Source organism: Rhipicephalus sanguineus, chromosome 2 (assembly GCF_013339695.2).
Source record: "Rhipicephalus sanguineus isolate Rsan-2018 chromosome 2, BIME_Rsan_1.4, whole genome shotgun sequence".
Taxonomy (NCBI): Eukaryota; Metazoa; Arthropoda; class Arachnida; order Ixodida; family Ixodidae; genus Rhipicephalus; species Rhipicephalus sanguineus.
Genome location: NC_051177.1, coordinates 41,309,834 through 41,334,132, shown reverse-complemented (window position 1 = coordinate 41,334,132; position 24,299 = coordinate 41,309,834). Strand labels below are relative to the sequence as shown.

General features: G+C 46.5%; 1 protein-coding gene across 2 annotated transcripts in view; it reads left to right on the top strand.

Moving 5' to 3' along the window:
- Window positions 1-18,910: 18,910 nt before the first annotated feature.
- Window positions 18,911-24,299, top strand: part of LOC119382804 (homeobox protein CDX-1) — a 39,594-nt gene continuing 34,205 nt past the window's right edge. The window contains exon 1 of one of the 2 annotated variants that reach the window (XM_037650663.2): window positions 18,911-19,377. In XM_037650663.2, the coding sequence (XP_037506591.1) occupies window positions 18,954-19,377 (424 nt within the window). In that variant the 5' untranslated portion in view covers window positions 18,911-18,953. The remainder of the gene's footprint in view (window positions 19,378-24,299) is intronic. The other variant, XM_037650664.2, reaches the window with a different exon arrangement.

Sequence of the window (24,299 nt, the reverse complement as noted above, 5' to 3'; positions counted from 1 at the left end):
GTAATTCCATCATCTATCGACAAACGTCTAGATGAATCTAGAATACTAAAAGGCAAGGACACGATAGGAAGAGACACACAACGCCAGACTTCAACATGTCTCTCCCTATCCTGTCCGTGACTTTGTTCGCCAGTACAATATTTCATAGTATTCCCCAGAACTAACTGGCCCAGCTGTCAACGCTACAATCTAGAACTTCGCCTCGTGTAAGAATCACATGCTTCGCGAATCATCAGCTCCGTCGTTTTAGCGACAGTGCTTCTGTCGCAAACTCTGCACACAGAGGCAAACGAGAAGCAGGCGTCGCATGCACGCGACGTCTCCCGGTCTCCGTCGTGACTCGACCGCTGCCACTGCGCATTTCACGGCCCATCGGTGGTGACCCTAAGCGCCCCGTCGTCGATCTTTTTTTTTCTCTCTTCTCAAACTCCGCTTGACGTCGCGCCATACGCAAACACCTCCGAACCGGGCCGAGGCCCCCCCGTGTCACTCGCTCGCTCGTCCAGCGAAAAAGGTGCGCGACAGGTGTCCGCCGAGATAAGCGGGGCGTTGCGTGTTCGCGCCCTGTTTGCGCTGCGCGGTGGCCCCGCAGCAATCCGAGAGCGGCCTTTTACGAGCTAATGACGGGGTCCCGTTATCAGCGAACAGCCCCGTACGCGGGATCAAAACAAACATCACGGGCTCCTCCTGGACGTCCTCGCCTCGGACAAGATAAGAAGCGCCCCGCACGATAAGCGCGCGCTCAGCGGGACGTGCCCGCCCTTGTCTGTCGTACCTCCCGGCGCAGGGATGGCGTCACGTGGACGCCGCGGTGACCGGACATGCGCGCCCCAATTCGAGGAAACCCGTGCACCTTTCCTGTTCGTGTGGCTCGTGTAGGCGGTAGCGATCCCACAGGTATATGCATAAGAGAGCGCGGTATCGCTGCCCGCTTATGTCTTTGAAGAGTCTTGCAATTTGAACGTCCTTGCCTGGTCACTGACATTCTTTAGCTTTGTCGCTAAGGTACAACGCTGCTCAGCTCCAGGAGGCGGCTTCGTTTCCAGGCCAGGACGGTCGCATTGCAATAGGGGGCGAAACGTAATAGCCCTTTTATTACCATGGACACATATTGCGGCACACGTTTAATAAACCAACGGAGTCAATAAAAATAATCCGGAGTCCCCACCTATACAGCGTTTTTCATAATCATATTGTGGTTTTGGCTTATGTAAAGCCCCGTAATTTGATAACTTTTTGGGGCTTATAAGCGCGAAATTACAATGAATGACAGTGTATCAGATCATCGCTACAGTGTTGGGCCCTCCCTGGCCTATCCCTCTGATTTTGTCCTACAGATCGACACAAAGAAAACCCACATCCACAGGTTCTAATCCACCATTCTCAGTCATACTACACTGCAGTCGCATGTTTAAGAACCGGACCTAATACATAGTGCGCCGCTCTGCAGCAACTACCCGGGAGCGCAAGCACACTAACTTTTTTTTTTCGAAAGCCTGCCCTTAGGTATATATTTAGTGGTGTCAAAAGTACACATGTAAATTTGCTTCGTGTATAAAGTCTAATAATGATCGGTGGTAAGGTACACGGATCTAGCGGTCGTGGTCGGGTGGTCGGCCAGGACTGAAAATGGATTGCCACGGAGCTCGAATATATATTGGCGATCGCCCTTTTGGTTGTTCGGAACTAGCAATAGCGGATATTAGAAATCACACAAGTGAGCTTCCCCGCGTATCTACTTCTACCCACACAACACAGAGGACGTAGTCCTCGAAGCGGGGAGAGAGAGAGAGAAGACTTTTATTTATGCAGGCCTCAAGGATCGTCCTCGTAGGGTGCAGCCCTTAGTTCAGGGCAACACACAGAAAAAACACCTTGTCCCTATTCATTGTCACCACCTTTTCTTAGCTCGCTATATTCACAACATAGATTTGCAAGGCTAACCTCGGCTATGCGGTGACGTAAGCGGGAAGTGGGTAATCTTGTGTAATGAGATCTAACGGTGTCAAGAAACCTGCTTCCAGTACTTCCGAAGTAACTCAGTACTTTTACTGAAAACCCACCTTTCACGTAATACCTCATCACTGGGGTCTCTAGGCATACGATAAAAATAAATAAGTAAATATAGTCCCAGTCTCTATGCAATTGGTTTCGTTGCTGTACCATTTATTCTGGTTTAGTGAGAACGGGTTTCGTGTCTTAAACTGCCCGTGAAAATAAGCTCCGTCCCGATTTTCGACGTGGACTTTCGGAAGAGGGTGTTATTACTACGATAAATCGCCACGACGAGCTGGCCATCTAAAATATTTACTAATTAGCTTCAATAATTGTCTACTTTAGGCCACGCGTCGAAATAGCAAAATTGAAACCGAGCAGTGTAGTGAAGTCGTGCCTGCTTATAAAAGGAATCCTAAGGCACATCAGTTTCCAGATATCTGTCTCCAAAACATGCATAACTATGCGATCGCTATCTTTTTTTTTATACTGCCGCGCATTGCTTTCAAGATGTTTTTGGAAGCGCAGATGTCGAGTTAATTATTGCAGGCACGTTTTCGCTACTGATCCACTTAGCCTTGCAATTACTTTATGTGACCCGAAATGAAGAACAAAAGAAAGGGTGATCAGTGGAGACTTGGTGTTCATAGAGATTTGTCGTGGAAATAATATATCACCGCCTTCAGTTGATCTACCTGAGCATAGCTGTATCGAATACTCGAAGCTATTCTGTCTCCTCCTTCTCCCCCTCCAGAAGCTTGATGTAAGTACTCAAGTTTTTCGGCAATATGGACGGCTTATATAGCACTGAACTTTGACCATCAAATCAGCGACAATGAGCGCATCTCTGCTACCGGCTTGAGAAATAATAGACCGCGGCGTAAGACATGCCCTTGTACGACTTCAAGGTCACGAATTTCTAATGCGCACTTAACTCTTAAGAAAAAAGTGCTTAGCTTTCAACTCTCTATCCCAACTCAACTTAAAACAACACAAGCAAACACTCATTAAACAAACCTAACCTCACCTTAGCTAACGTAACCTAACCTAACCCCACCTGACCCAACCCGATCCAACAACGCATCAGACACCAAGTCCCGAGAAAGGGCTTTACCGCAATAACACAACTGTTGCGGCGAAGTGTCATTTCTGTAAACAGCATGGCCGCTGTAGCGCCGCTTGCACCCTGCACCCTGCACGCTTACAGCCTCTTCCTCGACCAATTCTTCTGGGTATTCATTCACAACAAAGCGACAAAGTACTTACGCGAAGGTTATTTGAAACAGGAAAGTTCCGATGCTAGACATAGCGAAGGAGGCCGACCTATCGCAAATAGCACTTACAAAAGAAGGGCTTCACGTGACCTCGTCGTGTTAGAACCGCATTTACGAAGCACCTGTTTCACATGCGAGCGACCGAGCGGCGGGGCCCGCGGCGATCGAGCGGCAGCAGGACGCTCGGACGCGGCTTCGTTTCACATGCACCGCTTTTGCGCGGCGCGCGCCTCTGCGATGCGCAGTGATGGTTGTGGGAAGCGCCCGTTATCCGCGGGTTTCCTTTCTCCGGGCTCGCTTGCTTTGGTGCGCTTGGGTTGCAAGTTTCACCAGCCTTCTACTTCGGTGATCGATTTTCACGCGCCTAAACCTTGAATGATGAAAATGTGCAGTTTATCAGAGTGCAATTAAACAACTTCAGTAGTCACGTTTATTTCTGTTCCAGCTTTCTTTTTTTTACCACGCAAGTCATGTTGCACGCACATACACTTGGCCATGGAAAAGCAAAAGAAAGAATTTGTTTTTGGGGTTTTAAGCTTTCACAGGGCTTTCGGTGGCTTTTGGTCTCGAATGCCGCAAGGCGTTGGTACGCCGTATGGGCCGGCAAGCGGATGCCAACGGCCCAGTCGACGACATTGTGGGTTTGTGAAGGAGCTCGTCTCTTTTTTTTTTTTTTGCCTATGGGCATTCTGCAGTAAAGAGGCGGCGGCATTTGTCGTCTTCGGGGTACGTGACCACTAAAAAAAAAAGGAAAAGAAAACAGTAAACTGTTCGAACGTGCTGCACCAGAGTAGTAAAAAAAAAAAAAAAACTGAAACGTCTACTGCGAACAAGTGCGGAGTGTCGTAGGTTCCCCCTGTCCGGACCTATGTTGGTGTCACGATTCGATAAAAATACAAAAGAACAAAATGACACGTGCAAACGATTTGTCTGCTTTGATGGAAGCGCAGTAAAGAACAACAAAAGGAAAAGAACGGCGTTTTCTACACTGCCAGCTCGTTGCAGCGAATGTCGTCTGCTAGGAAACCGAGTCGGAGCGAGTTCCTCCCGGCGCGCGCGGCTGCTCTCGTCTCCATCCCTACGGTCACGTGCTCCCCGCGTCACTGCTCCCCCATTGGTTGACCTTGAGCAGCCGCTCTGCCGCTCGCGAATTTTTCCAACTCCGGCGATCTCTATCGCGCGTCCACTGGTCGCTCTAAAAAACCTGTTTTTGGGCTTCCGCGACGGCAGCCGCTCCGCTCTTGGAGCAAAATCGCTGCATGTGAAACAGGTACGCTGAAATTATTCGTAAGAAAAAGAATCTAGCCAATACTAACGCCGCACGTTATTGTGAATACAGGCCCTGTTTCTTCTTGTAACGTCTTTTAGCTTGTTGCATTGCGTTTTAACGTATATTTATGTAACGTACGAACGTAATCTTGTGCTTGCCAGATTCCTTGCATCGGAGCGTGTGTAGACTGAAACGCTAGCAATTACATCATTCTTCGCGTTCTAAAAAAATTGAGTTCGTAGACTTTTTCTCCGTTAAACCAGAATTAAGCAACAAAGTGGCGTGCGCATAAAACGAAAACGCAGAGCCTTATAAATGTATTGCAACTCGCTTTTATTTTATTGATACAGGTCATTACTTTTAATGATTAGAACGACCGAGGCTCCTGTGCGTATGTCAAGAAGCGTACCCTGCACTATTTTAAGTGCACAGTCGTTTTTGGCCCCCCTATCGTGCGAACGCGACCTTTATCTCATTGAATCGAAACCGCGACGCGGCACCCAGCAGCAGAGTATAACATGCGACTATTTCTGTAAACAAAACGAATAAAATGAAAAATCAACCTTTCTCATAGCGCAAAGGGTCTCATTGCATAAAGCATCCATAGCGACTGCCGTTGGAGGGAGAAGCAGTCAACGAGACGAAACATGTTGTAGCAGGTCACGTGGAGGGGAACAACGATGACACAGTGACGTTCAGGACATGCCCTCCAATCGCCGACAGTGTACACCAGCGTGAGCTATAGAAATTGCAGTGAAATACAGGGAAGATGTTGCACCAAATTGCGGGTGCAAAGAATGTAAAATAAAAGGTGTAAAGACTGGAAATTTTTAATGCATAACATTCTTTGGCGAGCACTTTAGCAATTTTCGTAGTAAAATGGTGTCTGTATAACGCAATACACGTAACACTTTTCCTATAGGAATCTGTTCCGTAGAAAGCACATTGCTACAAAGAAACTGTTCCGTAGCAACTGCTCCATTGAAAGCACATGAGTTCGGGGTGAGCCAACTTTAATTTGTGAATTTGGGAATGGGTCAACCTAACTTTGAAAGTGATATGGAGGTGAGCAACGTATACGGGCCAACTTGCGGGAGATTAGCGTCATTAACCGGGCAGTGTGCACGGACGAACGTCTCAGTGCCCCATTTCTGTTGTTCACTGAACATCGCAGCCCCACTCAGTAACAGAAATCTTCCTCGCGGAAGTGGTGGCTGCACACACGAGTTGTAGCCGACGGCTGCTTGCGTATTATAAGCTTCGAAATCCAGTTACGTTTTAACGCAGCTTTTTACCCCGCGGATATGTATGAAGGTTCGGCTGATGCCGGGCTATGCGCCCAGCACTGCGGCGCGCAGCAGTGGCCTAACATGTATAAGACGTGTCCAAAGGCAGCCGCAACGCATTGCAGTGCTGCCAAGTGTTGTCAAGCACACACCCGAGACGGGAAAACCTCCCCGCTTGACCGAAACCGCAGCGCGGGTGGAACTTCAAACTTTCGTTTCCAGCTCGCTATCGGCTCTTCCGAAGTAGCCGACGCGGCCGCTGTGTCCACGTGATTCCTCATAGCACGTCACGCCGACGGTGGTGCCAGCTTTCCCAGTGGTTGACCTCGCCCCTATATAACGCTTGCGTCATTCGTAGCTGCTGGATACCTCTTCTGGCTATGACAGACTTACATCGTTTATATTTCAACAATACGCTGGACCATCGTGTACTCAAGTGCTAACCTCGAGAGAATATAGATAAGCAGGTTAGTACAGTCAGCTGAAAACGACTCCGAATGGAAGCTCCGCTTATGTAAAGCTGTTAAGATGAGCGCATGCTTCCACGCCAGACGCAATCTTATTCGAGAAACGTGAACGACTTGGCTGTAAGTGACTGGAAGTTGTAAAAGAGGCTAACTCGTAAACAGGAAAAGGGGCAAGGACAGAGCGAAGCGAGTCGTCTCAGTATGTATACGTTTATCTAACCTTGCGCGGCGTTTTTCTTCGCCGCGCATAATGCGTGTGCTTTGCTGCTAACCTGAGCGCTGTACGCGGTCGCCGCCGGGTTTCACATAGTGCTGCATATACTGGTGTGATATTCGACGCCCTTTCCCTTCGCGCACATGTATACACGGATAGCGTGTGTTTGTGTGAGCGAAGGTGTTCAGGAGGTCAATAACGGAAGCTGACTTAAATTCAGCTCAGGTAAGATTATGTGCCTTCGTGGAAAGAAATTATTTCCCTCAATCAAATGAAAGAAAAACATGTGCAGCGAATACAGCACCCAAACAGAAGACCACGCAGGAGAATTTGTTCGCAAACTTTCCTTATTATGTTGTTGTTGTTGCGACTGCCCTTAAAGGAACACTGAAGAGGAAAACGATTTTTTCTTAATAAGTCAATTACTCTTTCACAATACCAAAGTAACCACACTTTCAGCGAGAAGACGCTTGGTAAGCGAAAAAAAAAAAAAAACGCGCAAAAAGAAATGCGGCTGGCAACGCCACCTTGCAGTTGCCGCACCGATAGCCGTGACGTCATAGATTTTGACGACGTCTGCTCGGGCCTACGTAGTTCCTAATCGGTGAAAATGAAGTACATTGTCCTCTTAGCGGGCCAGAGAGTTAGCAATTTCAATGAATTTCGCTGGGCCAATGTCGCTAAAATACGAAAAACCCATTTTGAAATCCGTCACGTCACTCGCAGAGATTTAGGTGCGAAATTTAAAAATGGAACTTTGGCCTTGAATTTCTCCTCTATTAATAAGCCTATGATATTGAAATTATTGACATTAGTATTTTTAGAGTACAATTTATCAATCTAAATCGACTGATTGTTTTACTTTAGTGTCCTTTTAAAGATATAAATCATAGAGCTTGTTGGTATTGAACGGTGGCGTAGCCACGGGGGGGGGGGGGGGGGGGCACACTGGGCCCGTGCCCCCCCACTCCTCCTTCAGAAATTTCTTTTTTTGCCATGGCATACACAGCACAAAATGACACTCGAGCACATCTGCCTGCCCTGCCCCCACTTCAGATCATGGAGGTGCTCCCCACCGAAAAATATTTTTGCCTACGCCCTTGGTATTGAATCGTGGCTAATAAAAGTAGTGCAGAGAAAACTGAAGCCAAAGTATACGCTGCAGAGCACGCACGCACGCACGCACGCACAAACCCACGCACCTACGCATAAACAAACAAACAAACAAGCAAACGCGCGCACACACGCACGCACTCCCGCAAGCGCGCGCCCGCGCTGTCTTGCACAAACTGTGTATCATAAGCTGCACGCATCATAAGCTGCAGCCATTCGAAATGCTTCACGAAAAGCAACCAACATGCGTTTCCCGCTTGCGGTACCATTTATACGCATATTGCGGATAGTATAACATCGAACATTTTCAGGGCCCGTCGTCACCACATCGAGTTACACATATGAGTTTCTAAGCGCAAATCAAGGCCGTAACCAAGGTGAGGGGGGGGGGGTCGAGGGGGTTCTGACACCCCCCAAAATTTTTTCATGCTTTATTTTTCGGGTGACACTAAAATACTTGTACGCCTTCACAGCGATCACCAGTTGCCAAAATCTGCCGTACCGCACTCAAACACCCCCCGAAAAAAATTCCTGGGTACGGCCCTGGAGCAAATTAATAAGTTAGAAGGCCGAATTTGCAAGAAGACGGGGATTGTGGTGGCATGACATTCATGGTCCCCTATATGCACACGCCTGTGCTGTTTGCATTCTTACGCACTGAGCAATTTTTCTTTCACTGCACGCGGATTCTTGCTTTGTCTTTTTTTCGCATACCATGGCGCCGTATAGGCAATCAAACAGTAACGGAAGAGCAGTGGGAGGCCAAGACGTCATATTCGGACCCGACGAATCAGCGCAGCCTGATAGAACGGGCACGAGATGTGGATATATATCTGCGGCTACCTCGAATAAGGAGGCCGCACAGTGCGCACAGTGCGCTTGCTCAAAAGAAGAGTTTACTCTCTCTCTTTCTTTCTGAGAAGCCACCACCAGACACCACAAACAAGATGGCTCCCTGCCACAAAGATGCTACTTGAATTTTATTAGCCGCCTGACACACAACGTGTGTGAACTTCGTGGTCAGGTACATAAATAAAATTAGCCGAGGTTAGCAGATGGACGAAATCGAAATTTCAGGACTTTTCAAGACCCCACATAAAACTTTTCAAAAGTCAAAGAGGGCTGTCTCGGACTGGTATTAGTACTAAACATGCCGATGCAAAAGAGAAGTCCTCGAATACGGCAGTTTCACATTCGAGGGCATTCAGTGGCCTCAGAGACTATGACAAACTATATAGCTGTTGGTCACTCCGCCTTATATATTAGCTGACTGTCCTTCTATGTATCCAATGATTAGCACTCGACATGCTACTTCCCTTTTCGCACTTGACACGCTCTGTGTCGATCGTAAAACAATAATGTGAGTAGACGCTCGGGCTTGTTGGTTACGCGCACGATTGTCTATAAAACAGCGCCTAAACAAACGACGAACGCCGAATGAAGCACACAAGCGCTATATATATATATATATATATATATATATATATATATATATATATATATACCGGGTGTCCCAGCTATCTTTAGCCAAGGGTTAGAAATTACAATATTAGAGGCAGGCGAGTGAAATCAGTTGCAAATTGCTGACAGCCACCTTGCGCGCTACAGACAATTTTTTGTTTTGTAATTAACTAATTTGTTAATTAGGACGATTTAACTAATTTGCTAAATATTGACTTTAGGCAAGAAATCCTGATTGCAATGTTCGACAGCGTCCTCAGAAACCCCAACTGCATCATTTGCGATAAAGAAAGTCTCACGTATAGCATTTTTTCCAAGCTGCAAAGAAAGCCCGCGAAATACAAAAAGAACCACGTGACTAGCGCGCTCGCGCGCCGCAAGAATGCTGCCCTCAGCCGTGGTTTGAGCGAACGAAATCTGCTGCGGCCGCGACTCGGCGTCTCCGTTGCAGCGATAGGCCGATAAGTTAAAGGTGGTTTCTTGGCTCGCGCTCGCTACAACTTGCACCGTCACACGCGCAGCTGGCTGGCAACGGGCCAAGAAACCACCGCCCACTTATAGGCCTACCGCTGCAACGGAGCCGGCGAGTCCCGGCCGCAGGTGATGTTCGTTCGTTCAAACCTCGGCTGAGGGCAGCATTCTCGCGGCGCGCGAGCGCGCTAGTCACGTGGTTCTTTTTGTATTTCGCGGGCTTTCTTTGCAGCTTGGAAAAAATGGTATACGTGAGACTTTCTTTATCGCAAATGATGCAGTTGGGGTTTCTGAGGACGCTGTCGAACATTGCAATCAGGATTTCTTGCCTAAAGTCAATATTTAGCAAATTAGTTAAATCGTCCTAATTAACAAATTAGTTAATTACAAAACAAAAAATTGTCTGTAGCGCGCAAGGTGGCTGTCAGCAATTTGCAACTGATTTCACTCGCCTGCCTCTAATATTGTAATTTCTAACCCTTGGCTAAAGATAGCTGGGACACCCGGTATATATATATATATATATATATATATATATATATATATATATATATATATATATATATATATATATATATATATGTGTGTGTGTGTGTGTGTGTGTGATGTTCGTCCCTTGTTTATGCGCTACTTTAAACAAACAATAACACGTTGGTGAGATGAGGCAGCCGAGCCGCAGATACTATACAATTCCTGCTGACAGCGCATACATGTATTTTCTTATGTAAACGATAAGGTCAGACACCGTGTGTGCTAAAAATTTTCGTAAGAGGATATCTCAGCCAGCCACAATGCGGGCCATATAATTAGCGAAGCCGGCCGACCAACGGGAAAGCGCGTTTACGAAAGAGAAGTTCTGTGAACTCGGCCGCAGTGCATCAGTGCATGGCTCACAGAACAAAAGTTTGAGGACGCTTGAGCTTCGCCTCAAGAGTATAGAGCACGACAGCGTAATCGGGCCCCGTTCGCATCGCCTTCTCCATCGACAGCCTCGATTGGCTTCTCGGTGGACACCTCAATTGTGCCGCAAGGAAAGGAGCGTCTGTGCGAGTAACATTGGCCGCTTCACTATATCCTAGAATGCCTACTGCAAGCACAGTTGCGAAGGGCCCACTACGCCATAATCCTTCTTTTTACGAATTAGCGAAGTACCCAATATAGACGCGTCCGTATACGGGTGGTAGTAAAACTATCTAATATGATCCTTTTATTCTAACACGACGTAGTAATTTTGAAAGCAAGAAGTTTTTAAAGCACATGAGCCGTAAAAACCCCAATATTGGATAACTTTTGCTTACAGTGTAAGGTAACACGCGCACCTACGCAGCTGCTGACTTTGCTGACGCTTTTGTTGCAGATGATGATTAAATATGTCTGAGCGCTTTGTAATGGGTGGGCCTTTAAACCATGTTTTGACGCCTGGTGTTTCACCTGTTTTGAGCCCTGGTGCGATTCGACGTATGAAACATTACACGCGTTAAGAAGACTCTTCGCATTATACATGACATTCGTACACAGTGTTTTCTTCTGCAGTTACAAGCAACGGCGTAGCTCGGTGGTAGAACGCCTGCTTGCGACGCAGGCGGCCTGCAGGTGCAGATGCCTCATGAAACGCGAAAATTGACCGGTGTCCCGCGTCGGCGCCGTCAACGCGAGTGAGGCAAAAAAAATCATCACGTGATGACGTCATCATGACGTCACGTGATTCACATGATGACGTTATCAAATGACATCGTATAGCTTGGCCAACGGTGGGCCGAACGCGGAGGCAGTGCAAAACCAGGTGAGGTGCCTCCGATCCTGCAGAGGCACTGAAAAACCACGTTAGGTGCAGAAAACTTTCGCAGTGTTCCAGCCTTGAAGAAGACAAGTCCACTTGTCGAAACGTCGGCTCGAGCACCCACCCCCTGTTTACGGATTTTTTCATCTGTTAGGTGATGTGCTGTATAGTGAAAATAACTGAAATAACACCAATTAATCCCAGTGATAAGGATCAACTCATCAAGCTTGTCATCAAACGTGGCAGTGTAACTCTTGATTACACTAATTTCATATCGCTCCCTTCACGACATATAGTGGCGCATGTGACGGTTTTTGGTTAGCGGAGGGTTGTTCACTTTTACATTCCGCGCCACGTTATAATATTTCTTCCATTACCACCACTAGTCGAAACATGCGAATATATGTTAACCTGTCATTACGAAGAATGCCTGTCGTGTCCGCTTCGGTGGTAGAGTGGTTACGGTGCTCGGCTGCTGGCCCGAAAGCCGCAGGTTCGATCCCTGCCGCGGCGGTCGCATTTCGATGGAGTCAAAATGCTATAGAGGCCCGTGTACTGTGCGATGTCAATGCACGTTGAAGAACACCAGAGGACAAGCATTTTACTCCCACCTGGGAGTAATTTTTTTTTACAGTGCAGATGGTCGAAATTCCCGGAGTCCTCCACTATATACGGCGTGCCTCATATTCATATCGTGGTTTTGGCAAGTAAAACTCCAGATATTACGCGGCTGTCGCGGAAATGAAACTGTGCATTTCAATTCCACGATAGCTGCACGTGGCACACGCAAGTTGCAGTCTTTTGCGGAGAAAAATTGAGTGTTCCATTATACTGATTCATAATCCGTTCTTCGACAGCTGTTTCAAGCTGCTTGTCATTATTAAATTCGGTACGGCTCGCTAGTGGTTTATAATGTTCTATTTGAGATTGTATAATGTATTTTAATCTTTCCTTCGAAAGTATTTGATTCTGTCTTTGAAAGCTCGGTGACGAGGTAGATTCTGTATGACATTGTAACACTTTGTATTGCCCATGTACTATCGGCGTCAAATGAAACCCGAACAGCGGCAAGCGTTCGCAGTGGTATAGTGTGCGCCGTCCAGTTATCACCGTGGACAAGCGCACACATATATGCGCAGTGCTGCCGAACCGGATACGCGCGCCTGTCCATGGGGATGTCTGGATGGCGCGCACTATATACCACTGCGAACGCTTGTCGCTGTTCGGGTTTCATTTGACGCCGATAGTACCTGCTGTGCCCTCAGATGACAGTGGCGGCATTGCGAATAATAAATAAATAAATAAATAAATAAATAAATAAATAAATAAATAAATAACATTAGACATGTCATTACTTTAAGGGCTATTGCTGACGGCAAGAGTTAAATACCTCACCTTCCATACTGTTAAGAGCGCTCACCTTGCCCCTTTCCCCTTCGTTAGTCCTCGTTTACCGCAGTTTTATGGTCAGTACACAGTATGAACCGACTAGCTCAACTGCAAGCACTTCTGTGTTCTGAAATGTCGTCAACGTGTCACCGTACACGGCGTGTTGTCTTTGAGCCCGTAAATATAGGATGCACACTGACGCAGCAGAAAGTGCGCTTCCCTGCATTGCCGGGTTGCCTTCCTCAGCGGCGCAAGTGAGGGCAAGGGCGAGAGCGAGTGACCGTGGGCGGTACCGAAGGTGCCAGCAGTGACCGAAGGTGCGTTTCCCTTTCCGAACTCCGATCCGTACCACCCACCAGAGAGACCGGAGACGTCGACGTCTCCTTCAAGCCGAACACACGGTTTCCTGTCGGTCGTATATCGCGCCATCTTTTTTTTTGTTTCTTTGTTATTTTTTTTAAAGCAAACACAGTCTCTCGAAAGAACGTTGGCTCACCATTTCGTCATGTGACTCTGCAGACAAGGAGCGCGGTCACGCGACCTGGAGATCCGTCTTCTATGCTTTCCTCACCGACGACTGCGTGTTAGGAATAAAATAAAATAAAATAAAAAAAAACACACACAGCGTACTATGGCGTTAGCCGTGGCCGATGAATACGTAAATTTAATGCCGTTTTCAACACCTCCGAGGCAAGGAAGCGACCTTATTAATAATGATGTCTGGGGTTTTACGAGCCATAACCACGATATGATTATGAGGCACGCCGTAGTGGAGGGCTCCGGAAATTTCCATATTCTGGTGTTCTTCACCGTGCACTGACATCGCACGGTACACGGGTCTCTACCACTTCGCCTTCATTGAAATACGACCGCCGCGACCGGGATTCCAGTAAAACTTCTTTTGGGCCTAGTTGGTTCATAATCCTAGAGGTACATTTACAGCGCAAACGTAAAGACGCACCACAAAGAAAGAAACGACACATACAAGCGCTGCGCTTGTGTGTGTCGTTTCTTTCTTTCGATCTCGCGACCTTCGGGTCAGCAGTCAAGCACCATAACCACTACACCACTGTGGTGGGTGGCAGCAGAACTGCAGCATACCCTACTTTGTTTCATATAAACTTACTTCAGATAAACTAACAGTTGGGTTAGTTGGCCTGTCATGTTAATTAAAAAAATAATACTAAAAGCGGTTAAACTGAACAAGACACATGGAACGCACAAGGACCATCGCTTGTAATCGTCTGTTATCTTTACCTTGTCCGGGTTATTCACGCTTATTATTATTAAAATTATTATTTTACTTTATTATTTACAGTTAACTGCACCTTTATGACATTGTTCAATTGTGCCGACACATCACTCCACGCCGTCGATCTCTCAATCCACGAATAATTTCGTTCGTACACAAAACTCAGAAAATAATTTTCATAATGTGCATATATTATGCCTCTCGTGGGTATACATGGTATTTATGTATTCAGATATGTATCATGTGCATTTGCTTCAAGTGAGGCTTTCTGTGCACCTGTCCTCACGAATCTTGGCGCGAGCGCTGTTGCTGCTGGCTCGTTTTATATTTTACATATAATTTTATGGCTGTGTTTATGAATAAACGTCCTACGAATGAATGCGGGATGCAAGTGCAGCAAGCGGGCTTGCATGATAGGCCTGCGTGCTGACCGTCAAAGGAAGGTCAGTGGGAGCATTTCTCTTCAGCGTAACCAATAAATTACATTGATGTAGATAATGCATTCAGGTCATACACGTATTCTAAAGGACACATTCCATAAACATTAGGTAGTGTTAATATTCAATGGATTCCTTCGTTAACATGACTCGATTTTCCAACTCGATCTCCTGGATACGTGTCACTGTGAGACAACAGGCCAGGAATCCTAAAATGCATTTAGGTGTGCGTAACACATTTGTCATAGTGAACGGGATGCGTATATGAAGTGCATATGATGTGATATGTAATTTATACACCTGTCACAACCTTTATTTCGTGGATAAGTGTAACATACACCGCATTTGCCCTTATAACATCTCTGCATCGAGATGTCACAGCCTGAGTCCGCTTGAGCTTGGTGTTCGAGTTTCACGATTGCCTGTGAACCATGTAGCGCGTGAGCATTGGCATTACATGACATTGGACTATACGTATAGCCGTATGTAGAGTGCAAAAGAAAAGTGCATGGAAGGCGGGAGAAAAGAGAGAGCAACACAATCTTAGTGCGACATTGCACCTTACGTATCGCCGTTGGTTTATCAGCATTAAATTAACTGTTTTGCCGAAACTTTGCTTCACATAGATCCCAACATGCGTGTGGATTCTGCACGCACTCCTTCCTTTTTTTTTTACTTCAAAAATAAGTTTATTGGACGGAAATTATCTTTATGGGAATCCGCAGTGACCACATAGGTAAATTTTATGTGTACCATTTAAATGTTAAATTATTAAGACTAGTGGCCAATTTGCAATTACAAAACTGAAGCTGAAAGGTACAGCGAAACCAAAAAACAGAAATGTTTATACAGAGACTAACACCGATTTATAGATATGTCATTAGTTTAGTATAGATGTGAAACATGTCACAAACGGTAAATGTTTCTCCAAAGCATGCACACCTGAGCAGTTAGCTGCCACCTTCGATGCACAGTGTCTGAGGGATCAGTCAGCCCGTATTTCATTGCTAACTGCCATCTTGAATGAACCACCGACGCTTTTTTCCCCCGCATTTCTGTGATAACTTGATTGTGGTGTTAGCCTTGGGATTTCTATATATACCGTAAGCATATGTAACTTCGCTCTATACGACTCTGCTTTAGTTTCGCAACTACAACGTGTGCCCTCAATTGATGCGAGAATCAAAGCATTCAGTGAACGTCTTTTAATATATAGCTTCGGAAATTATTAACATCACTGTATGGTCGCTTATGGAATATAATACTTCAAGGAGTTAATACGGCACTGTGATTGATTTTGTGCAGGAAAGCGAATGTTCTTTTTTGAGCCCCTATAATAATGCAACATTAGCCCAAATTCTTCATCCGCGTCACGGAGGATACACGATTCAAGTCTGAATTCGCCTGATCACAATTTTGTTTTGTCATAATTTTGTAACGCAAAATCTACGAACTGTATATGCAATATATAATGTGCTTCATCTTTACATTGCGTGCACAACGCTGTGAACTTATGCGAAAGATTTCATGAGAAAAATGTATAACACAGCGCGTTTTGTGATCAGCTTTTGAAGAATGCTCGCGAGCTTGCGCGTGGGCGCCGAATGAAAAACTTTGGAAAGGAATGCAATGAACCGTAAAACGTTAAAAAAAAACGTATTATAACAACTGCACAATTAGCAGAAATTGTTAGATAACTATAAGGCTCCGTGTTTTCGGATAAATCCAAAAAAGTCCGATAAACACTCGCCGGTAAGATTTTTGACATTTCGGATTTATCCGATAAACTACGGTTTTAAAAGGGCATTTTCAAAGCTGAGAATCATCAGTTGAAACGAGCACACCTCCATCAGTGACAGCAACCTCGAAAAATATGCTTGCGTCTATTACAAGAAGCTTTAAAGTTGTAATACGAACAAACGTAGGTGTTTTGTATTCAGGTAATTGTGCTTGTATGTGTATGTGTTTGTGCGTTCGAACCTTCCAGACATCTAAAATACACTTAGAGCGTTTGCATGTTTTCGTGTTCAGATATTATTTCATCTAAGATATCGGAGTATTGAGAATAGTAATAATAATAGGTCCTTTACTTATCATAAAGAAGATGGGGGAGGCTGGAAGAAAAAGCTGAGAATCATCTTAACTGTAATTCCTGCCCACCTTAAAAGTACACTTTGGCGAGTTTACAGCAGCGAACATCAACAGCCTTATTAGCAGGGTGAATGAAGAGGAAGTGAGAGAAAATGAAAGGATGGAGAAACAGGATTATCAGCAACAATGCAACATATTTTAATTGGAAGTAAAATTAATAAGAACACATTGCAACAACTTATAATGCAAAATTAAACACCGAATTTCGGAGAATTCGAGATTCACGCGGAATAAGCTCCGAAAAACGCCCTCCGAATTTCAAGAAAAATAAACTCCGAAAACACGGAACCCTACATATAACTATATCCTCGCCATAGGCGTGCGCACAGGGAAGGCAGGGGGGGCGGGGTGGCTGCAGTCTCCCCTAATCACCAAAGAAAGGGGGGGGGGGGCGCAAAATCTGCCCCATACATTGACTTAGTAGGTGGGGGGGGGGGGAGCGCTGCGATGAACCTTCGCCCCTGATGGGGAACCCTGCGCACGCCTATGTCCTCGCTTATTGCTTAGTGTGTAAAGAAAGAACTATTTCGCGTATTTTCTAATAAAAACACCAAACTTTTTTTTTGTGAAGGATATAAAAGAAATCTCCGCCACAGTGCTGCACAATGTGTGAAACGCAGTATCCATATATCTATTACGGCTACGTATTTCGTCAGGAATATTTCGAGTTAAAGAAACACTTCTGCAGTGTTCCGCCTATAGCTTGGCCCTTGCTGCTCATGCAGAGCATACATACATCCAGCCGGTATACATACACACAGGCTAATTTCCCTGCTTATGGATTCCTCTCTTCTCTTGAATGATATTCCGGTGGGAGACTATATTGAGGCTTGCTTCGCAGTACTGATACGTCGATTCTCAATATCCACTTAACGATATGCAACATAACAAGGCCATATTGTAAAGACTACAGGTATAGACGTGCGCGGAGTGAACGCGACCGAATGGAATCTCTCGTTACTTCCGCCTCATAAGCCGCGTGAACATGAGCTACATTTTCGTCTATGTATTCAAGGGTAGAAGCTTGGGCGGGCTGCAAGGTATAATATAGTTCATGACAGTGTTTAACGCAGCACGCGAATGTTTCCTTTTTTTTTTTTTTGAGTACAGATTGGAAAAAAAAGTGCTGGAAGATCAGAATAGATATGTACAAGAAATGAAAGAAATCGAACCAGTGAGTTACTGACAAATCAAATCGCTTTGAGCACGTGCCCACGACTGACTGTACATATGTACACTGCTAAGTCACGCCTCTATGGATGTACGTTTAGCGATATCCTTGCGAATAAGAAATGCATATGTAGTTACTATATCATGTCACTGTACGAAACTACATTTACGAAGCGCAAGTGAAAGAAAGAAAGAAAGAAAGAAAGAAAGAAAGAAAGAAAGAAAGAAAGAAAGAAAGAAAACTACTGCGCAGCCAGATGTGGAAACGAAACTGGAAGACCTGGCATTACAGTCTGAAAGAGGAGATTAAGACAGGTGTAGATGATAGTCTATAGTCGAGATGAAGAGGAAAGCATGTCACATCGAACTTGTAACAGAAAAGCTGCTGAGAAAGGAAAACAGTTAGAGACTCCCGAGGATGTAGATAGAGCGATGAGGTTGAAGCTGGTTAGGGCTAAATAAGCAACCCGTGGAAGAACACCGTGAGGAAAAGGGCTGAAAATTACATATGCGCGGTCAGTGGACAGATGTTGTACGCTGGCATCTGTCGTTGTGCGGTCGCATGCCACGACACGCAGGCGCTTTCGGAATAAAAACGTCGCCGATTATAGCGAAAAATCGCGAAACGTCGCAGCTCACCTCGACCAGTTGAGTGAAAAGGCGCCCGCCGTGAGCCTCGCCTCGCTTGTCACGCTGTCGTCAGGATGAACGCTAAACAGACCTAGCACAACTACGCACGCACACCTCGTTGACCCCTCCACGCGAGAAGAATGACAGTGTATATAAAAGCGAAGCTCGGGGAAACGCCGTCTCATTTGGGGAAGCCCGTGAAATGGCGCGCGGGTCAAAACGGAGGAAGGGGGTGTCACCGGAAAGGATCATCGACGCTGCATACGGTAAAACAATAAACGCGGGCGGCGGTGTGTGTGTGTGTGTGTGCTCTTCGATACAGAGAGGCCCGTGGCGCAGTGTCATGCTCAGTCTCGCAGACCCATCGCGGCGAGCAGCGGTCCGCGAAACGGGCCTCTCATCTCTCGCCTTTCGACCGCGGACGCCCCGTAAATCAGAGGCGCAAGCAGCGCCGTCTGTGCCGCGAGGCGGGACGCGCGGGTCCTGCCCACCGAGTGGGGCGGTCCCGTCGGTAGGCGGAGTCCTGGAGGCCCTCTCGGACGTCCGGGAAGGCGCCGCTGTCCGCGAACGCTCGCCGGTAAGCAGAGCGCACCATGTTTCCGGCGCGGCAAGAAGTTGGGACCGCGGCGGCGGCGTTCCAGTACGCGGCGGCCACCTGCTACCCGACCAGCTGCTCGCCGCCCCCGCAGTATGCCGGCTTCGGAGCCACCGTGCACGGAGGCCTGGTAGACGCCGTCGACTGGACCGGGGGCGGCGGCGGCTACCGCTACGACGACTGGGCCGCGCTTCAGCAACAGCAGCAGCAACAGCCGCAGCCTCAGGGTCTGTACGGAGGCTACGCGGTGGTGCCCGAACCTCCGACCACGAGCCCGGACTCCGGCCTGGCCCCGTCGGACCTGAGCGGCGGCACGCCTTCGCCGGGACTCGTGCAGCCGCAGCCGGTGTCCAGGCCCGCGCCGGCGAGGTCGCCCTACGAGTGGATGATGAAGCCCTCGTACCAGGTGCAACCAAACCCCGGTGAGCATCTTGTCTCACCTGTATTCCCCGTTCACGACGTGCAGCATTTGAGACGTACGAGGACGCGTTTTCGCGTCATCTGGTCGAGCGTCTTGACAAACCAGAATGGATAATACCCCGCACTTAATAACAGTTTGGTGCGTCCACTTTATGGACGTCGCTCATGGCATCGCAGAAGCCGCGCGGTGTCCTCCACATCAGAGACCCGAGTTTCATGTCCATGACACTCAACCACGGGCCAACGCGCACGCACGGCCACGCAAACATATGTCCGGTCGTTAACGAGACTAGTCTATATGCATACATCACTGTCCGCGTCACTTCCAAACGCTAAAACTGTCACTTACACCTGTTCACGATTGTTCCGAAGGGACCTCTCCGCATCATGACGGGACCTGCAGTGCCGACGACGGTTGAAGCACCGCGGGCCCCCTCCCCTGCTCAGATTATCGGGGGGACGGAGCTGTAAACGGTGCGAATGGTGGGGGAAGAAGCCATTCGCAGCCGAATCGTTTAAAGACAGCGGCTACCATAGAAGCCGCTCTTCTTTTAATGGCTGTCGTATATCACCAGATACGACGGGACGAGTGCTCGCGTCGCGTGCCGCTTCGCCGGTCTTCCTGTATTGCACGGCACACGCTGAAGGTGCGCGCTGCGGTTGGGAACTCGACGACGTATGATGGCAAGTGCGACCGGCATTTCCCTTTGCGTATATTTCGTTCGGCTTGACGTTTTACCATAACGTAAAAGTGCCACACCTGGTGTGGCCTGAATGTATATGCACAAGTATGTTTTTGATTACGAGCAGCAGTGGCGTGGCCAGAAATTTTTCTCGGGAGGGGGGGGGGGGGGGGGGGGGGGCGGCATGGGTCACTTTTATTTTATACATGTTGTGCATATACAAATGCAAAATTGGTCAATTTACCCCCCCCCCCCCCTACGCCAGTGACGTGCACACTACATTTATTATTATTATTATTATTTTAGTTCTGCAAGACACATATGCGCGACATTGCCGTTCGTAAAAGCGCAGACTCGATGGATAATCACCTGATTAAATCACGTTAACTTTTTTTTTTAACGGACGTGTCACCAGTGCACTGCGAACGACTCGCTCGAACGTGAAATAGCCTCAACCATCTCACGAGCACCCGTGTCCTTCAATTTATCGGAGTCATATATTGTCGTGAAGCTGAACCGGTATTCATGGACGCGTATCAAATAGGACATCAACATATTATTCTCCTGCTTTATATCAGACTTTTTTTTATTTCATTCTTCGTATAAACAACGTATACATGTCCGTCCTCTGCTGAGCATCGTTCGTCCGCAGTCGTGAATTGACCAGTGGCCACATAAACCTGCAAGATTTTCTCTAAATATTTTTCGCGTCTTCTCGATTCGATGCGATTACATTACCGCAGAAAAAAACTGAATTGAATGAATCGCCGTATAACAATAAAGGATACCGTTTCATCCCTCAGTATACATTATAAACATCTCCTTGCGTTCTCAAAGATTTTGGTCCCGTGCAGAAGTATACACTGTATAACGCAAGGCATAGGCCCAATTTCGAAATGTCACACGTGGTATCATCGCATATACGTGCACCGTCGAACGGGCAGTTTTACTGGCGCATGCATCGTATCTGTAAACAGTACATAATCAACTCTTAATGGTATCGCGCAATTAATTATCTATGCATCTATAACTGCTCATCATATTCGCGATGTAAAAGCCGGCGGACTTCTTTTTTGTTTGTTTGTTTAAGTGCGTACAAGTGCGTACACATATCAACAAAACCTGACGGGACGCAATATTTACGAAAATGCTACAGATTCCCGCTTGTCCTGATTTCGAACATGTGTATATGACCTCTAAATAAAAGTTTCAGCATTTAGTAGTTTTAGCAACGTGCACAGTTATCTATTAAATTATAAGCGTCATAAATTAACTGAACATAAATGAAAACTTCCTGTATATGTTCCGTAAACTTTTGGTGCCGCCTGTGGTTACTTATAGTCGACATAGTATATTAGCCATTTCTTTTTTTATAGGGAAAAGGGGAGGAAATGATTAATTTGTGTTCATTACGCATCTTTTTAACAGCGTACCATACTGTATTACAGACAGTGTGGCGTTACCAAAGTAACTAAATGCGTTACTCGTTACGGCTGACAAAAAAGGAGCGCGTTATACCGCCCTATACGTTACGTTACGGTAACGCGTTACCGTAACCGAAAAAAAGTAACGCGGGTTACTTCTGTCGTTACTTCGTTGTCAGAAACTTTAATCGGTGCGTCTTCGCTGCAGGAACCCACAGTAACCATATTGTAAGGCTCATATTTATGTCTCACATAAGATATAGCCCAGACAACAATTTTACCGGAAATACCGTTTTAAATAGAGTATACGTTGCAGAAACGTGCCGAATCCTAGCAATATTATAGCGGCCTAAAGTTTCCCGTAGAGGTACATGTGATGACTTCTATAACTGTGTGGCACATGGTGAAGCTGTTTTTCTCAGTGCGACATTAAACACAAAATGACATTTCATCAACGCTCACTGGAAAACATTACTGCTCCAACAAACTTACAGTGATTCTGGCGGAATGCTTCTACTAACAAAAAAAAAAAAAAAAGAAGCGCAGATTTTGTCGCGATATAAAGAAATGCTTAAACGGCATAGTTTCGAAAAAAAAAAAAAAGTTGAACGCGATAGCGATATCCTGCCCCTATAGTGCGCATGCATACTTCTTGTTGTACATTGTTACTCGAGAAGTTCAGATTGTGCATTACTGCAATGTAATTGACAAAGTACGAAGTGGCTTCATAGCCGCAGTACGCCGATCTTTGGTGTCTGCTTTCTCTGCCTTCGTCTTTCGTTGCCGCCCTCGTTGTCGTGCGCCACTTGACACTGATGCCCCACCAAAACTCGCCGATGAAGAAGGCACCGCAGTGTGGTTGGCGCTTGTAGACGCTGCAGAATCTATCACGAGCGTGTCAAGAGGCCGGTGGCGTGAGAGAATTAACGTCTGTGCGCGTTACATCTTTTTTTTCGAAATATCAGTGTGTAACAGAATGCGTGCACCAAGGTGCATGTGTGCCTTATGTAATGGGTAGCATGCTTTAAACCAGGAACAATTATGCACGAGAAACTTTTTCGAAGTTGCGATGGGCCCACTATATATATGTATACGTGGTCTTAATGGAAAACGCGCAGTAATGTGTGTGCCTTTTGTAATGGGTGGCTGTCTTTAAACCACTAAGTCGTTATGATATTGACATGGTGTGACGCCCGATGGCAATGTAAGCTTGTACCACGCAGTATTACTGCGATAATACATCTCGTACTGTGACACCTGTATACAGGACGCGTATGTTTGTGAAGCATGAAAATATACTTTCAGTGCAGTTCCAAGCAGAGGCGTGGCTGTGTGGTATAGAACCCTGCATGCTTGCCACGCAGACGGCCTGGGTTTGATCCTCACTCTGGCCCAACATTTTATTATTTATTTTATTTGCAGCTTTCTCGATTTTTTTTTTTTTTTTGGTCAAGGACAAGATGATGATTTTCGCTCACAACCAAAGACGCCGACACCGACGCTGACACCGGAATTTCTGCGAAACGAGCTCTTTAACGCCATCGTGTTAAAAAAAAAAAAAACATTTAATCAATGAAACAACTTTATTGCGAGATCCGGCTAGTAGCTGGTCCGGGCCAGACCGCTCAGATGGAGGACGGAAGACCTTGTCTTCCACTAGCCTCCCTGGCCTTTGAGCACATAAACAATTTACGCACATAAACAATTTTGAAAGGATGAACGCGGGGGGCTTGTTGGTGGTGATACATGCATGGCAAAACTTCCACCGCACAGCGAAGGCCACGAACAAAGAAAGTGAGGACAGGACGATGCGCTTACTTCCAAAAGGCTGTTTAATGAGCCAAGGGGATACATATACTTAGTAAAACTTGTTCTTCGGGTATTCTTACTGAGAGGCAAGAACGACGCGTACCATCAAGGAAAGATTCAAGACAGAACAGAATAGGGCGTCAGGATAACTATAGACGCCCTATTCTGTTCTGTCTTGAATCCTTCCTTGATGGTACGCGTCTTTTTTTGCATTTCAGTATAAGCAGAGATACACGTACGTTGACCAGTAGCGCGCAGGCGCCGAGGCTGCTGGCTGGGCTAACAAAGAAAAATAATAAAATAGAAGGAAACTAGGGGAAAGGAACACAATGAAAAGAGCACTTAAAGTGCTACGCATTGTCACGTGTGCAGCCACTGTCGTCCTGTCTTCACTTTCTTTGTTCGTGTCCTTCTTTGTGCGCTGCAAGTTTCGCCATGCAAATAATGGTTTTTTTTTTCACTTTAACCTGCGCAATTACCGCACCAATTGAGAGTGTTTTTGAGATGGTGTTTGAGGTGAGCCTCGCTCGCTCAGGAATTCAATAAACAAAAACGCAGCCGCAGTTGCAGACAGAAAGAAGGAAAATTTATTTTCGAAATCAAAGCTGATAAACAGCGCTAGAATATTGCACGGACAACTTTCTACCAACTACAACTTGATGAATTTAAGCAACAGCTGGCAGCTGCAGTTCAAAGCTGTCATCGTACAGCTTGCCTCGCAATTGCCTTGCGCAAAAAAAAAAACAAGAAAAAAGCGAGCTCGCTGGAGTCGCTTTGTCAACGCCTGCACGGGCCGACAGCAGTCCGCCACTGCGACAAAAGAACGTCGCGGGGCGAGCTCTGGGAAAGTGGCACCTACGAAACGAATTAGTTTTGTGCAAAACTCCTGGGGTAATTGGAATAAAATGTTGCTATAGTCGGGTACAACTTTAGAAGGCAGCGGCATTTCCCCTCAAAGGCGGATGCACACGAGCCTCCACCAACAGGCGCGCACCTCAGGTGACGTCA